General features: G+C 45.1%; 1 protein-coding gene across 5 annotated transcripts in view; it reads left to right on the top strand.

Moving 5' to 3' along the window:
• Positions 1–16,964, top strand: part of LOC120399587 (beta-Ala-His dipeptidase-like) — a 44,894-nt gene extending 27,930 nt beyond the window's left edge. For all 5 annotated transcript variants that reach the window (XM_039528000.1, XM_039528001.1, XM_039527999.1 and 2 more), the window contains 8 exons: positions 1,891–1,979; positions 6,789–6,989; positions 9,034–9,118; positions 10,521–10,681; positions 12,652–12,816; positions 13,054–13,195; positions 14,957–15,104; positions 16,718–16,964. In XM_039528000.1, the coding sequence (XP_039383934.1) occupies positions 1,891–1,979; positions 6,789–6,989; positions 9,034–9,118; positions 10,521–10,681; positions 12,652–12,816; positions 13,054–13,195; positions 14,957–15,104; positions 16,718–16,823 (1,097 nt within the window). In that variant the 3' untranslated portion in view covers positions 16,824–16,964. The remainder of the gene's footprint in view (positions 1–1,890; positions 1,980–6,788; positions 6,990–9,033; positions 9,119–10,520; positions 10,682–12,651; positions 12,817–13,053; positions 13,196–14,956; positions 15,105–16,717) is intronic.
• The last annotated feature ends 203 nt before the right edge of the window (positions 16,965–17,167 follow it).

Here is a 17,167-nt window from a genome sequence, read left to right as displayed (position 1 = left end):
CCTTCAGGAGCCATGCTGTCATTGGTTGAGTCCTGCTTGTGATTACACAGAATCAGCTGGGAAAGAGCCAGCAGGAGTTAATCAGGGTTGGTTGTAGGAACAGCAAGCAGGGCAGTCGCCCTGGTTGCAAACTTCCAGTGGGCACTGTACTGCTGTGCTGCTTGTGGGTTTTCAGTTTTGGGGGGTATTTTGTTTTTGCTCTGCTTTGATTGGCTGGCTGTTTTTGTTTTGGCTCTGCTGATTTGTTGGCTGCGAGCTGCACATGATGGGGTTTTGTTGGTTTTTTGTTTGGTTGGTTTGCTGAAAACATTTTCCGCCTTGGTCAACAAAACAGAACAGGGCATGGTTTTGCTCTGAAATCCTTTGGGTCAGAAGAGGATGATGAGGAATGAACAGCGCCTCCTCCCATTCTGCTGTCTACCCAGTTCTGTGATACCACAGCTCCACAGAGCTCTGCCAAAGGACCTCCCACAAGGGCCAAAAGTCATGGGCAGCTGTGAGCCCCCCATTTGGGGATGCTAGCCAAGCAGCCCCACCCCTTCTGTCTGAAGCCCTGCCTCCACCCCTCCCCCATCCGCCGGAGCCCCCAGCCTCCCTCCATCCCCTCCCCAGCTGGAGGATCCCCAGCCGAACCGCCCCGGCCTCTGGCCCCAGCTCTGGGCCACCAGCTGGTCCCAGCTGCCTGCTGGCCTCTAGCCAGAGCTGAGCTCCCGCAGGCTTGGCAGAGCGTGTGCAGGGCCAGGGCTTGGTTTACGGGAGGCTTAGCCCCCCCCGGCCTATTATACCCACCACCCATGCCAGCAGTGATGAATGGAACTCAGTCATACTCCCTCCCTTAATTTCATGCTCCCACGAGAAATCAGATGGATCTAAGGCAATGTAGAAGAGAAAACTATGGAGCCAAGGTCACAGTGAGTCAGTAGAAGAGTAAAGTAGAGAACTCAGAAATCCCAACTCCCACTCCTGTGCTCTAACCACTAGACCAGGGGTAGGCAACCTATGGCACGTGTGCCAATGGCAGCACGCGAGCTGATTTTCAGTGGCACTCACACTGCCTGTGTCCTGGCCACCGGTCCAGGGGGCTCTGCATTTTGATTTAATTTTAAATGAAGCTTCTTATACATTTTAAAAACCTTATTTACTTTACATACAGCAATAGTTTAGTTATATATTATAGACTTATAGAAACATTAAAATTTACTACTGGCACGCAAAACCTTAAATTAGAGTGAATAAATGAAAACTCGGCACACCACTTCTGAAAGGTTGCCGACCCCTGCACTAGACCACTCCTTTCCACTCTTTGGGACCGATTCCTATCAAACTTACCAGTGTAGCTCCATTGACTTCAATGGCAGTTAGTTTGGATTTACACCAAAGTGAATGAGAGCAGAATCTGGACTTTTATAAATGTATACAAATTTATCAATCTGAAAAGTTTTGTAGTAATACCATGGCCTGTATCCCTGGATGTGTTTATAGGACTTCTAGGTAGTGTGCAATTCCTACACACATCACTGCTGAGTGATACTATCCCTACAGTTCTTTTTGTGGGCTTCATCTGCATAGCAACTGCATGTTGTGTCAAACTGTATTGAAATGTTGTGGTCTGGACAAACTTCTGTTAAGAACTAGAATAAAATCAGCAAGCAGACTTGTGCCACAAATCAACATTTGAACTTGGAGTCCTCAGAGGTCTAGTGCACTAACCCTACTGGGAAACATCTAACACCTTTATTTAAAACTATTCTGTGAAATCCTGGTTCCATTGACTTCAATGGGAGTTTTGCCATTGACTTCAGTAGAGCCAGGATTTCACCCATTTATATCTGAAGCAGCATCAAAGGCTCTGAAGTTTGATATAAGCTTTTTATTATTATTTTTTTTAAGGAAATCTTTATGGGCGTGGAGCAACAGATAACAAAGGACCTGTCTTGGCCTGGATAAATGCAGTGGAATCATTCAGAGCACTAAAATTAGTAGGTAGCAAAGAGAAACATTTGTATTCCAGTGGCACTGCAGGAGTGAATTTCAGACATAACCTCATCCCCACAAATTGGTTTCAAATATTTGCAAACATTAGTATATTTTTAATGCTATTTCCAAGCCCGCTCCAAGATCATTTTGTGCTTGGATATTTTATGTATTGACCGGGCTCAATGTAATGCAGAGGGTGCAATCTCCTTGTCCTACCTTATAGAAGGTACTGAGGAAAAAGGCAAGCATTAAACTGATTTGATACCCAGGAAGACCATTTGCTTGAAAGCTTTTTAAAATTGTAAAAGAACTGACTTTAGAGCAAGTATTGGTCATGCTTAGTTTTGCACCTTTCTGTTCTGCTGGTGGCTGCAAGTTATCATCGGTATGTGTGTATCCATGGACAGAATAAGGATACGAAAGCACCTGGAAAATGCTCATTCAGAACAGTATATTCTTTCAACAGCATATGAGATTCAGCAAAGAAAACAGCTAGTCTGCAAATATATAAATTATATCTTAAGTTATTTGCTGTCCAAGTCAGCTGTTGTAAACTGATGTGGTTTATGGCTGTTTTTCTACAATGTGTTAATCTTTCAAATCAGTAATGTCCAGGTTAGCATTTTAACAAGTGAACAGTACTGGATTTACCATGGCGCCAATGGCGCCATAGCGCTGGGCCCAAGCTCAGAACAGGGCCCGTAACACTCGCTTCCTCCCCTCTGCAGAAACGGAGCCTCAGAGCAGCCCAGATCCAGCATGGGAGCTGAGAACCCATGGGGCCCTGGGAGATGTAGTTCCTTGGCCAGCTCCCTGCCTATAGAGCTGGCCCTGGAGCAGGGAAGGAACTACATTTCCCAGCATTCCCTTGGCCGCTATCAACAGGAAAGGGAGGGGTAGGGAGGGGAGAAGCTGAGACCTCATGCACTGCAGCTTGCTGTGAATGGAGAGCTGGCTGCTAGAAGGGGTGGCACTGTGAATGGGGAACAAGTGTGCCCAAGGAGTAGAAGGCTTTGACCCCAATATCACCCTCAGAAGACTTCCCCAGACTGGCTTAGTGATGCCATTGTGACCTTGTCTGGCAGCCCCCAAAGAAGGAACTGAGTGGACTAAATGGACAGTGACCCTCTCTATCTGAAGCCTAGCAAGGGAGGTACGTGGATCCCACTAGAAGTTAAAATGATAAGTAAGGGAGGGGAGGCTCTACTAAAGGACCTGATCAGCTTCAGATCCATTACAGGAGGAGCACCTGCCTTCCATATTTGAACACCCTCAAAATTCAGGAGTGCTCAAGCTCAATTTGGGCAACTGTTACTTCATTTCTCCCAAATCAAATATGCGGATCCACTGTAATTTGCTGTAGAAAAAGTAGGATAAAATTGAGCAACAAATGCTGGGGTCTTCCGAGTGCTAACTAGGATTGGATCTGCTATTTTCAACAGCCATTACCGGGTTTTTTTTGTTTGTTTAAAAGGAAGACAGTGATATTGCATTGGCAAATTCCCCATAGAAACAAAGAGTGGAACAAAAGAATAACAAAGGCGCCTCAACTTTTCCTCATTTATGGAGGACAGTCTTATAATATGGATCCAGATATCTTCCAATCACACAAGCTGAAAATTGTTCCACTTTACTGCAGCTCTGTAACCATGCGGGAACCAGTCCTGTCTGTATTCTGTGCACATCTAAAATTCTTACTGAATTCAGAAGTGCCTTGCTTTTGTGACCATACTACCTGATATTTTCAGCCATTGTAAACGAAGCAGGTTTACATTTAGTAATTGGGTGGGAAGCCTCACAGAAAAAAGTTAGGAGCTGTAGGAGGTGTTGCTTATTCACTAAGTAATGTGAGACCTTCCTTTTACAATAGTAAACCAGTACAGCACAGAATGCACTTTGCTCCTAGAGTCTAGAATGGGATCCTTTGCTTCTATACACAGCCCATTAGAAAGACAGTGAAAAGATTCCCACTCACTTCAACAGGCTTTGGACAGAACTGATTGTACACAGGGTAACTCCACTGTCTTCACAGGGTCCTGGTCTCACAGCAGAGGGGGTCATATGAGCTTGTTGCAGAGCTGCTGCTCAGGGATGGGAACCTCCTGGCACCCCAGCCTCCAAAATCATCCAGGCTGCACTTTCTGCACGGCTATGTGCTAGCTGAGGGGTGTGTGGGAATTGGTGGCCTCTGCTGCAGGTGATGGGAATCTCAGGTACTCAAAGCCATGGCTTAGAGGAGGGAAGTGCCTAACTCCAGAGTCTGCAGCTGCCTAGGGCCAGCGCTGAGGATTTAGAATCCCTAGTGCTGACGTTGCAAGGTTCAAGCTTGCTCAGCCTTGGAATTGCCACCCCTCCCTTGCCTAGTAGCTGCAGCTGTCTAAGGCTGCCCTCTGGCAATTGGCCCCATGGCTATATTCAGAGACGCTACAAGTGGCTCTGTGACTACTGGGGGCAGGGGCAGCTCCAGGCCCCAGCACGCCAAATGCGCTTGGGGCGGCATGCCGCGGGGGGGGGCGCTCTGCCGGTCGCTGGGAGGGCGGCAGGCGGCTCCGGTGGACCTCCCGCAGGTATGCCTGCGGAGGGTCCACTGGTCCCGCGGCTTCGGTGGAGCATCTGCAGGCATGCCTGCGGCAGGTCCACTGGAGCCGCGGGACCAGCGGACTCTCCGCAGGCATACCTACGGGAGGTCCACCGGAGCCATGGGACTGGCGACCGGCACAGCGCCCCCCGCGGCGTGCCGCCGTGCTTGGGGCAGCGAAATAGCTAGAGCCGCCCCTGACTGGGGGCAATTAAGCTAGAGCAGATAAAGGAACTGGAATTAACTTCAAGGAACAGAGGTCACCAGTAGGAAAGGAATGTCGAGGGGAGCAGGGAAAGAGGAAGCAGGTCAGGCTTGCAGGGGGAGAATAGTCCCAGCTGGTTGGGGAGCATATCCAAAGTAGAAAGGAAACAAGCATGGGGAGAGGTGGTGGTGATCAGGTAGTAGACTAGCATGTAGATGGGAGCAGAGGGAGAAAGGCTGGTGTCTTCAGATTCCCAAGGGCTAATTCCTCACTTTGGGTAAATGGTGTTTGGAAGTGGCTTGCTCAAATGGCAGGATGGGTGCCGAGGGAGGGATTTGTCAGAATTGGTCAGGTATCTGCTGGCTTTAGAACTTTGAGCTGAGACTAGGACCACATGCAATGATGGTGGTACTGGAGACATGGCTATAGAAGGTCTGAATGAGGAAGGAGATAAATCTGTGGGGAGTTTCCCTGATCACTATGAAAGTTCTACTCACTGTGGACACTGGTAAACCCACATGGGTGTACAGCTTAGTGAGAAAAACTGGGGGCTGAGGGAGCTGTGTATGGCAATGCATATAGTCATGTAGAGGTGTGTGATCAAAATGAAAAATGTCTCTGAGATTCAGTACTGGGTACACTATGGCACCAATGGCACTGCCCCACCAGGCCCACACTCGGAGCCCACAGTGACTACATAAATATGTTTGGCGCCAGGGCCCACAAAAGGTTAATCCGGCCCTGCAAGTGAATCAGATAAGGCTTATCCTCCTGAATCCTCTCTCTAGCAAATGACAAAGTTCATTATACAATATATGTGCACAGTTTATTTTTAATTTCTTTGTGGTTGTTTGGCGAAGCATTCTGGTTTATCCGATCACTCAGGCTAAACTTGTCCCTGATGTAAGTCTGTTAAAGTCCAGGGATTTGTATTGGTGTTAAATCTGAAACCTGAAGAAATGCACTGTGTTGCTTTCTGTTTAACTTAAAAGACAATCTTCATAATCTGAAAATGAACCACAGTGGAATGCTGAGCTTAGTTTTTCTTTCTTGTTGGGACATATGAGCATTTCTAACTCCTGTTGGCCCTTGATGAAAGTTGTCATATGACTTTGCCTGCATTGAAGACTTTCTCAGATTCTCCGTATGCTGCAGTAGCTGTGCAACTTCACTGGTGCTAAGGGCACTGGAAGTACCACTGTAGGCAGGGGCTGCTCTAGGAATTCCGCCGCCCCAAGCAGGGCGGCACGCCGCGGGGGGCGCTCTGGCGGTCGCCAGTCCCGCGGCTCCGGGGGACCTCTTGCAGACATGCCTGCGGAGGGTCCGCTGGTCCCGCGGCTCCGGTGGAGCATCCGCAGTCATGCCTGCGGGAGGTCCACCGGAGCCGCCTGCCGCCCTCCCGGCAAAATGCCGTCCCAAGCACGCGCTTGGCGCGCTGGGGTCTGGAGCCGGCCCTGACTGTAGGCTGCCCAACTGCATTTTTACCACCATATCGCCTAATCCTGCAGGTTTAGAGAACACAATGATAAAAATGCCAGCAAGGGGCCTACATGGGCAGCCCCTCCATGGCTAGCATTGGTAGAGCTGCAACAGTGGGAGATATAGAGGAAAACTTCAGTGAAGATGCAGCCTGTATGTTAGGGAGCAAGAAAGAAAAAAAGGGGGAAAATAAGGAAGAGAGCGAGAGAAAGTTTATAAGGGAAAGGAAATGTTGTCCCTGAGGCTGTACGTTCCAGGATTGCCCTTTCTAGGGGGATGTGTTGTTGTTAATTATTTATTAATTGTAAATAAATATTATTTATAAATTATTTATTACTTATATTACCAAGAACCCTAGTTGTGACCAGGACCCCATTTTGCTAGGCAAACATTGCACAAAAAGGGGCTCCCTGCCCCAAAGAGATGACAATTTAATTAGACAGCCCACTTGGGCTCCCCCGCCCAACCCCATAGCCCAGTTTATTAGCCCTCTTAATTATTAAAAATGCCAGTTTCTTACCTAGGCTTTGTTGATGTTTTTTTACTTAGGACTCACCAGTAAACCACAAGTTCATTATTGAAGGTATGGAAGAAGCAGGATCTCTTGGACTAGAGGAAATAATTAAGAAAGAAAATCAACGTTTTTTCTCTGATGTTGACTATATTGTGATTTCGGATAACCTTTGGCTTAGCAACAGGAAACCAGCCCTCACGTATGGGACTCGGGGAAACATCTGCTTCTCTGTGGAGGTACAAGAGATAATGGCATTGATTTATTTGGGGTTGGGTCCTGGGGCAGAGGATGACAATGTGCTCTGTAAATATGTGTTTGCTAGGAGAGGGACAGACTGACTGAATGCGCGTGCAGACCCTTCATCCACGTTCTCTCCCAATTCCACACCCTCCCCACCCTAATTTCATCAGCTCCATTCACTCTCTCTCTTCTCCCAATCCCTCTCCTACTCTCCCTCACCTTCTCCTCATTCGCAATTTCACATTCACTTTCATTCTCTCCTTCTCTCCCCTCTCCCTCCTCCAACCTTCCCTCCACACCTAAGGGTATATCTATGCTGCAGCTGGAGGTGCAGTTTCCAGCTTGGTAGACATACAAGCACTAGCTTTGATCAAGTTGGCACGCTAAAAATAGAAGTTGTTGCCTTTGAGGCACAGGCAGTGGCACTGGCTAGCTGCCCAAGTACAACCCCACCCCCACTGCTGCCCCACCCCTGTGTGGCAGGTACTGCTCAATGCATGGTGTCTGCCAGTGGAGTGCACAACTTAGTGGGGACTGTTGGTTGAGAAGCCGCACTAAGGTTCTGAAACCACTGACCAGAGTAAGTAGTACACGGTAAGTGATTTAGCAACTTGCATGAGCCACTGGGAAATGTAAGGAGGACAGGGAAATAAATTCCCTGGCTGGAAGTTTTTGTGTCAGTAAGTAAGAGGGGAGATACTGCCTTGGCCCCAGGGCTGGCTCTAGGTTTTTTGCTGCCCCCAAGCAAAAAACATTTTGGCTGCCCTCCCCCCCAATTTTTTTTGGCTTTTGCACTTTGCAATGTTTTTGTTTTGTTTTGACTGTTTAAAATTTAAAAAAAAATGAAAACAGAATTTGTAGTTAGTGAAATAAAACAATTTCCTACTAGTGTTCTCATTTAATTTTAACAAAATGACAATTACAAACAACTTGGGTTCAACTATACACTATAATGAAAAACGTTAGTGTATTCCGGTGCGCCCAGTTTCTGATAAATTAAAAGGATTTATATGAACTGAATTTTTCTGGTTTTTATACTTGCATAGTCTTTTAATAATTCAGTGGCTGCCCCACTAAGCAGGACTTTCCCCCTCTCCACCCAGCTTCAACCCTGCCAGCCGCCCCTGCCCTGGGACACCTTTGCCCCCCATTACGTTCGGTTCTGTTTGGGTCTTGGCTGGTTCCCCCCAGGGTGCGCCTTGCTCTGAGCCGCTTCCCCCCTCCGCTGTGCTTTAAGCAGCCGGGCTGGTCTGCGCTCCCTGGCCCGCTGGCCCGGGGGATCAGGTGTCAGCAACTAGCTTCATCTGTCAAAGCGGCTCCTCTCCGCCCCCCCTGTGAGCAGGAGCCGGGGACTTTGCCTCACACCCGCTCCCCTTGGCTCTGCCGGGCTGGGAGCCGCTCTGCGAGCAAAGCACATTGTGCAGAGCCAGCCTGGCTTCTGCCAGGTCCTAGCACTGCCCGATCTGCCCATTGGTGGATGGCCGGAATGCTGCCCCTGGAAATGTGCTGCCCCTTGCTTTGTTGGTACCTAGAACCGGTCCTGCTTGGCCCCATCCCACAATCTAATCCCTAGAGAACCAAATCAAAATCTACATCAATCCCAGGGCTGGAAAAAGAATAAAATTAGTAGATGAATATTTTGACTAAAAGCGATTCTCTCAAGATCCTGAATACAACTCTTTCAAGCCATGCTGAAGAAGAATGACTCCATCAAAATAGCAAAAATGATCCATATCTGCTACTAGATGACTGCACAGAATGATACTTGGAGCTCAACCTGTCTGTCTCATACTCTGCCACAAAGCCACTAGGCCATCTTTCACTTGCCAGAAGCAGACCTGAGACCATTTCTGACCCTGAGTTTTCCACATTGCAGCAGAGGGACTTTCCTAAAAGTACCTAGGATATGCCTTTTTTTAAATACAGGCCATAAATAAACAATAAAATTGAGATTACCTGCGTCCTTATGGAAAGCCAGTGATTTGAAAGCATTAAAACAATGTTCTTTGCATGTCAACATGTTACCTTTATTTCACACAGGTACGGTGTGGGGAGAGAGATCTTCATTCAGGAAGTTTTGGAGGCATCATTCATGAACCAATGACTGATCTAATAGCTCTGCTTGGTAATACTGCATATCGTATTACTGGACGATAACTAGTTAGTAATGGGTGAGGGTGAACCTCAGAAATTCAGTGGTTCAGTTTGGCTTGTGTAAGCATCCTGACGCTTGGATGATCATGTGTGGGGGATTTTTTGTGTGAAGTTGGCCCATTGACTTCAGTGGAACAGCTCAGGTGCTTAAACTTACACATGTTAAAGTGCCTTGCTGACTCCAGGCCTATTCTGGAGTTAAATGTGGCCCCTCAGTGCCTGTCTAAAATACAAATACTTCCCACTATTTCCACTCGGGCTATCACTGTTAGGAGCCCCAGAGTAGATGGCCCACCAGTTGCTGACGCTATTTTCAGCACCATGTTTATTAGACCTGCTCCAGGCAAATCTTATTGACATGTGCTGTTAGTGAAGGCTTCTGAAATTGAATATATTGTATGCTAATTCTTATATAAACTGAATGATGTTTCCATGTCAGCCACTAGCTTCATGAAAGACTGAACAGCAAACAGCAACTCAGTGGGTTTCTTAGTAGATTAGAAAATACCCCAGGCCAGAGGACCTCCTAACCATTATACAGTTCTCTCCCGTAACGGGGTGGTTACCCGCTCCTGCCCTTCGGGGCTTAAAACAGCCCAGGAGAGGGCTGGGGCTGGGGCAAGAAGCCTGGGCTGATTGGGGGAAAGCAGGCTCAGCTGTGTCCATGCCCCAATCAGGCCCAGCTGGCCCCTATAAGAGGCTGTGAGCCAGACGCCCAGCCAGTCTCCCTCTGCCTGTAGAGGGAGATGGGCCTGGCTGCTGGGAGCTAAAGACAAGGTACCTGAGTGGAGCAGGGCTGAGGAAAGGCAGAGGAGCTGGGGAGCTCCTGCCTAGAAAGCCCCAGGCCGTGGCCTAGCATAAGGCCAAGAGGTACTGGGGGTGGCAGGGGGCAGCCCAGGGGTAGGCAAAGGCAGCAGGTTCAAACCCCTTTGCCTATGATGAGTGGCCGATACTGCAGTCTGCCCCAGTGAATGGGGGCTAGATGGAGACTGGGCAGTAGACAAGACTGAGGCAAAGTGGAGATAGTGGTTTGGGGGCTCCCCAGGGAGAGGAGACCCAGATTGGTGGGGTACTGCCGGGGGGCAGCACCCCAGTTAAAAGAGGCACCGGGGTCCAGGGAGGGACATGGGGGCCAGACAACAGGCAGATCACCGGCCTGCAGAGGACGCTCCAGAGCTGGAACGAGCTAATTCCCAGGAGGCGCCACAGGGGTGAGTCTGCACATCTTCATCTCCCTTTTCATATTGTTAAATGGGAATGAGTGACTTGACTAGAGTCTTGGTATGAAAAAGAGGGGTCCCAGTATGGAAATGGTTGAGAACCACTGCCCTAAATTAAAGGGAAGATTATGCCTGTTGGTATCTGTTCTGTAGATAGCCTTGTGGATACATCAGGTCGTATTTTGATCCCTGGAGTCTATGATGATGTTGCTTCCTTTACGGAAGAGGAGAAGAAGTTGTATGAAGCAATTGAATTTGATCTAGAGGAATATAAGAATAATACTGGTGTGAAAAAATTCCTATATGACACTAAGGTACAGTAACATCTTTATTAATAGTCTGCAGAAAGAATTTAAATGACCCATTAATTACTTTCACCGATTACTCCAAACTTCAAGGTTTTTCAAGCAACGGTGAACACAGGCAAACAAAACAAAGGAATCTAATGAGTTAAAAGCTCAGGTAGGAAGTTTAAAAAAAAAAAAAGATTTGGCCTGATCATTTGCAAACATCTGGGAGAAAATAATCGAAAATGCAGATAGTCAATAAAAAGTAGTAATACAAAAAAACCTCCAAAACCCAACAACCCCCCAAAACAAACAAAAAACACTTATTGGAGAGCCAAGGTGGATGACATATCTTTTATTCGTATCATTACCTCACCCACCTTGTATATAATAATTGGAGATATACCAATCTCCTAGAACTGGAAGGGACCTTGAAAGGTCATTGAGTCCAGCCCCCCTGCCTTTACTAGTAGGACCAAGTATTGATTTTGCTGCAGATCCCTAAGTGGCCCCCTCAAGGATTGAGCTCACAACCCTGGGTTTAGGAGGCCAATGCTCAAACCACTGAGCTATCCCTCTCCCATCCCCCATTGCTAATATCCTGGGATCAACACAGGTACAACAACACTGTATACAAAAAACCACTTATGTAAGACCATAGACTAGAGAGTACATTGAATTCAGGTTTGGAAAGTGGATGGCAGCAGAAAAGTTGGTATAATTTGGGGCTGGTTTTATGTATTTATTTTAGATTTTGATGTCTGACGCTTTTGACAGAATTTTAAAATGACAATCCCAAAATTAACAATACCAATAAAACCCAGCAGCTAAGAACTGGTCTACCCCAGTTGTACCAGTAGTCCTATGTCAGTTAGGGATGTGATTTTTTTTTAATTACCTCTATATTTATGTTGGTGTAAAACCCTAATATGTATGCAGTTATTCCGGTATATAAGTGCCTTATACTGATATAGCTTATTCCACTTCCTGAACCAGAATAAAACTATACCATTTTAAGCACTCTTATATTGATATAACTGTCCACACTAGGGAGTTTTTCCACTTTAACTATATCGGTATAGTTAAAGCCGTACAAATTATCTTTTGCATCCGCTCCAGAGAATGGATGGGATTGTTCGCTGATCACTGTCCAGTTATCCTTTCTATTTAGATATGAGTTGCCCATTATTAAAAGCTTTTCTTCCCTTCTTCACCATCAGAGCTTGTCCATTCTGCTTAGTATCATTTGAACCAGTGCATAAATAGGGTACAGCAAGATGGTGTAAAACTCTGTAAACTGAGTAGGCCAGCAGTTCTAAGGTGAGTGGTTTTAGTAGCTGATTGGAGACTACGTAATAATGATCCCTGTTAACTTGGTAATGATCATATTCCAGGCTAATACACGCCTTTGCCATTGGCATCAGAATTTATTAGCCCGGGATACAACTACTATTTTGCAAATGAGAAGCACATTCAAGTTATCACTGAAACATTTATAAACAAATAGCATACAGTTTATGGAGACATTATCACAATTCATGATCCTTTTATAAAATTAGAAGTAATCACAACTGAAAGTAGCTAAATAATCACTACATAAGCCAGTTGGTTGTTAGAATTTGAAAAACAAGAACGATCTCCTAATGGTATTTTTCTTTTTAGTTCATTATATTTATTGTACACTTTTGCCTCCAAGACACTCTTGCCATGCCATTTTTCACCTGTCTGCTCTTACTGTCACCAGAGTTGTATATGAATAGCTTTCCTCTTCCATATATTCTCATGCTGTAGGCAAATGTTGACTAAAAGAAGTAGCAGTGTTTACTTAGAAAGACCTTTACCAGCTAGAGGTTTTAATCACAAATCAGTCAGCTCTAAATTGCAGAAGCAATCAAGCACAAATTTTACATGCAAGATACTTAGTTTTTCAGTAGATTGTGTGAATTTTTAATGGCTGTGGCATTGTCACTTTTGTTTTGTTTTGTTACATTATAAAGGAGGAAATACTTAGTCACCTGTGGCGTTACCCCTCTCTCTCTATTCATGGGATTGAAGGAGCTTTTCACGAACCAGGAATAAAAACAGTTATACCTGCAAAAGTAATAGGAAAATTTTCAATCCGGCAAGTCCCTCACATGGACATTTCAATCGTAGAACATCAGGTAATACTGGCAAACTTCAACTTTTGGTCAGTTCTCAGCATGTTAAATTCCTATTAATTTCAGAGATCCTCTCAACACTTAAAATTTACAGAATAATGAACAGCATCTTTCCACTATGTGGCTGTGTATGGGCTTGGGAGTGAAAGTGTGTGTCTGTGAGTGCACAATTTCTGGATATATTATTGTTGAAGGATGTAATGTATAAATACTGTTAATGAAAAGATGCTTTCCTTGTAGGTGAGAAAATATTTAGAGGATGTTTTCTCTAAGAGAAACAGCCCAAATAAACTGAACGTGACTATGCCAATAAGTGCAATGCCATGGGTTGCTGACATAAATGATCCTCTTTATACAGCAGCAAGAACGGCAATCAAAACAGGTTTGTTCTTTCTTTTATTATTTTTTAACATCCACCAAACAATGTCACGCTAACAGTGACTTGCACAAAGGAACAGGAGTTTTCCTAAAATTAAAGAATTTCTTGTTTGGAACATTATTTAGATCCAGATAATTTGGGAAGGCGGGGCGCGGTACTTATTCAGCGAATGAACTGTGCCTGTTCAGTGACACGCTTGCAGTTTGGTTTTATGGTTCTAGTCTCTCATCCGTGCATTTAGATGCAGGTAACCGCTTATTGCTGCCTTATGTATCAGGCACCCTGAGGAAAACTCACCTCAGTGCTGCCCATTGACATATCATGATGTACCTGATAGTGGAGTGTAATACTCAAATAAATAAATGCAGCACAGCAGGTAAATGGGGGAGGAGAGGGCAGCTATGCAGATAGGCATTACCCTGGTAAATGCTCCCACTTGTTGATAAAAGATCTTTTTAATGTTCCCCCTCAGAAATATCAAATATGGTTGTCGCTACCTCAGGAAAGGTAATGTAAGCAGGTCTTTCACTGCTAGATCTGAGTTAAAGTTTCTCTTCCCCTGGGACTCTGTAAGCTTCTCCTGGAGCCCCCAGGAATTGCCCTCCTCCCCTGCCTGTCCTCTTTTCTTCTCTCCATTCCCAAGCAACATGGTAAAAAAATTAAGAACCTGATTGCTTCTGCCACTCTGCAACACTTTTGCTTAGGTTATTCAAAGGGGGCTTGGGGCAATAGAGAGGAAGGAGTGAGCAATGCTGTCTCTTTCTCACTTCGTGTATCTTTGCTTTCTACACAACATTAAATATATGTGACACAGCGGGACTCCAAATAATTGTGTTTACTAACTATATATAATAGGGGTTGGCAACCTCTGGCACTCAGGGTAAGCACCGTGGCAGGCCAGGCCAGTTTGTTTACCTGCCACATCGGCATGTTTGGCTGATCGCGGCTCTCACTGGCCGCGGTTCGCTGTCCCAGAGCAATGGGGGCGGCGGGAAGTGGTGGCCAGCACATCCCTCGGCACGCGCCACTTCCCGCCGCCCCCATTGGCCTGGAATGGCAAACCGCAGCCAGTGGGAGCCGCGATCAGCCAAACCTGCCAACACGGCAGGTAAACAAACTGGCCCAGCCCACCAGGGTGCTTACCCTGGTGAGCTGCGTGCCAGAGGTTTCCAGTCCCTGATATATAAACACACAAGGCCTAGCTACATATATACACTGCTGCACTGTTAGATTCTGGTGGCTTCTACAATAGAAAAAATGGAAGCCCATTAAAGGGTTACATTACTTTTCAAAAGCAGAAGACTCACTTACACCACTTTAAAAAGAGGAGAAAACCTAAAACCCAGTGCAAACAGCTGATTTTTGAGACTCTGATTTAGCAAGGTATTTAACCATGTGCTTAATATTAATCGTATGAGTTGAGTCACTGATTTCAATAGGACTACTTGCTCTTAAAGTTAGGTATATGCTTAAGCACTTTCTTGAATTGGGGCCTATATTGCAAGGTAAGAGGCAGCCGGAAGATACTGTCTCATTTTCTGTGTACTGAGATGCAAAATCAGGATAGTGTCAAAAGACCTGTATAGTTTTCGAGAATGTGTATAATGGTGTTATTATATTAGCTGCTATACAGTCTTCTCCAAAAGAAATACTACCAAGAACAGTTTGTGCTGGGCAGAATGCCAAAGCTCACTAGCTCCAGTGACGAGACCAGTGTGTCTTCATTTTACTTCTGCAGAATTTCATTCTTTCCATGTGTTTCAGTTTTTGGACAAGATCCAGAAATGATCCGGGATGGCGCAACAATTCCTATTGCCCAAACGTTTCAGAATATAACAAGGAAGAGTGTGATGATGCTTCCAATTGGAGCACCTGATGATGGGGAGCATTCCCAAAAAGAGAAAATAAGCAGGTTAAAATTAAAAAAAGGCACCGTAAGAGACGAGAGGAGGAACTGAAGTACTACAGCAATCCCAGCATACTAGAATGTGCCCACCTGATTCTAATTGACAATCCTGTCTCTAGCTGTTTTATCCAATAGAATCTGTTTTGGGATCTTCAGAGTTGTATATGCTTATCCTAATGACAAAAAGTAAGGTTTTGCTGCTTTTTACTTGTGTTGCTCCCGCAGTGCCAAACAAGGCTAAAAAGGAATAAGATGGAATCTATTCCTTCTTCCCTATTGACAGAAGTGCATTGTTGCCAACTTGCATGAGTTTATTGCAAGTCTCATAATAATTGGGGGTTTTTTCTTGAAGTCCCAGCCAGCTGCTGGAATCGAGGGATTGCATGATAATCTCAGTTGTCATTTAAAAAAAAAAAAACCTATATGTTTCTGGCCCTTGTGATCGTGGAGAAAAGCTTAAGAATGTGAAGGAAGCGTGTCCTAAAGTCTCCGACAACTGAAGGCAAATAAAAATAACCCAACATTTATTTTTTTTTAAATCACATGAATTTTAAGCTTATTTTATGATTGTTTGGAGCCTGATGCATGACTTTGGAATGCATGGGGTCGCCAATACTGGAATTGTCTACCAAGTTCCAATGAGTTACACTTTCAGACAGTTAGGTTTTCACTGAGGGCATAATTTGAAGCAAATAGTGTGACTGAGGAAGGCTGCAGACCCTTTGTAACAGATCGTGATATGGAAGAACTCAGCTTGATTCTTAGAACTCAGGTTTATATTTGCAGGGCTGGCAGTTAGAAGAAAATTTATTTTTCTTGTAAACTGACCACATTTGATCTGGAAATCGAGAGACAGTAAACATGAAATCCCACTATCACGTTCAACCGTTGCTTTTTCAGAGTAGACCCGCACATTAAGGTTATGGACAGAAGTACTGAGGGGACACAACACAAAAATTTGAATCCTCCGATCGTCTTTCTGGAATACACATGTCAGGAAAACTAGATGTTAAATGGCATCCTTAATTCATGCAGTTGTTCCATCCTTTCCCCTTACCAGGATAATAAAGGAAGGCCTGACAACGCTGTCCTTTTAGGATAGAAGAGAAAATGTAATGTCTTCTGCCTGACCCTTTAGCTTGTCTGTATTGATATGCTGTTAATTCACAGAGAAAGACTTGCCATGATAGCTGGCACTAATAAAAAATTTATGAGACACTTAGCAAAGAAATGTAGATTAAATGGGCACAGAACACTGCAGTTCCTGTCTCATCCCTAGAGATGGTTTTCCCTCCCTTCCCACCCCTGAGCTAGGATAAGGCATGTTGGTGGGATGGGATGGAGAAGCTAGCATGGCAATTTCCCATGTTGTGTTTGTCCTGTGGATAATTTGGAGATTTACAATTTAAGGGTTCTTAATCTGGCACCTTGAAACCCAATCACTTAATTCTTCCCTTCTCTCTCCCTCCCCACTAAATGTAGGGCCCGATCTTGCAAAGGTTGAGTACCCTCAAGTCTAATTGAAACCCATAGGAGTTGCGGGTGTCGAGTACCTCATAGGGTCAGGCCCTTGTTTGCATAATCTGTTTAGCAACATTGGTCTTTCTTTTTTTGCATAGGTACAATTACATTCAAGGAACAAAACTGTTTGCAACCCTTTTCTTGGAGATTGCAAAACTTCATGGACAGTTACAGGAAGCCTCCAACACGACAACTGCAAACTGATGGATCCTGGGAAGACAATAAGCTAGATACCTGCCTATTGTCTTAAATATTCTAATCTCCTTCTTTATTACTCTGGAGAAACATGTACAAACAATAAAATATTTAGATGTGCACCGCATGTCTGAAACTGTTGAAAAATTAAATGCCTGCAACTGCTTACAACACGCACTAACTAGCATATAGACAATGTTTAACTAAATCAAGTGATTCCTTGTGCCATACAATTGGATCAGAGGTGCCTCATGCTCATTGAATGGAAAGTTTCAGTTTGTAACCTGAGCCTAGCGGGGTGGTGGGAGCAGGAAACACAGTTTGTTATTAAAGTTTACTTATTTCCAGACATG

This window comes from Mauremys reevesii, linkage group 2, assembly GCF_016161935.1.
Source record: "Mauremys reevesii isolate NIE-2019 linkage group 2, ASM1616193v1, whole genome shotgun sequence".
Taxonomy (NCBI): domain Eukaryota; kingdom Metazoa; phylum Chordata; order Testudines; family Geoemydidae; genus Mauremys; species Mauremys reevesii.
Note: the sequence above shows the minus strand (reverse complement) of the source record. Positions and strands in the feature narration are given on the sequence as shown.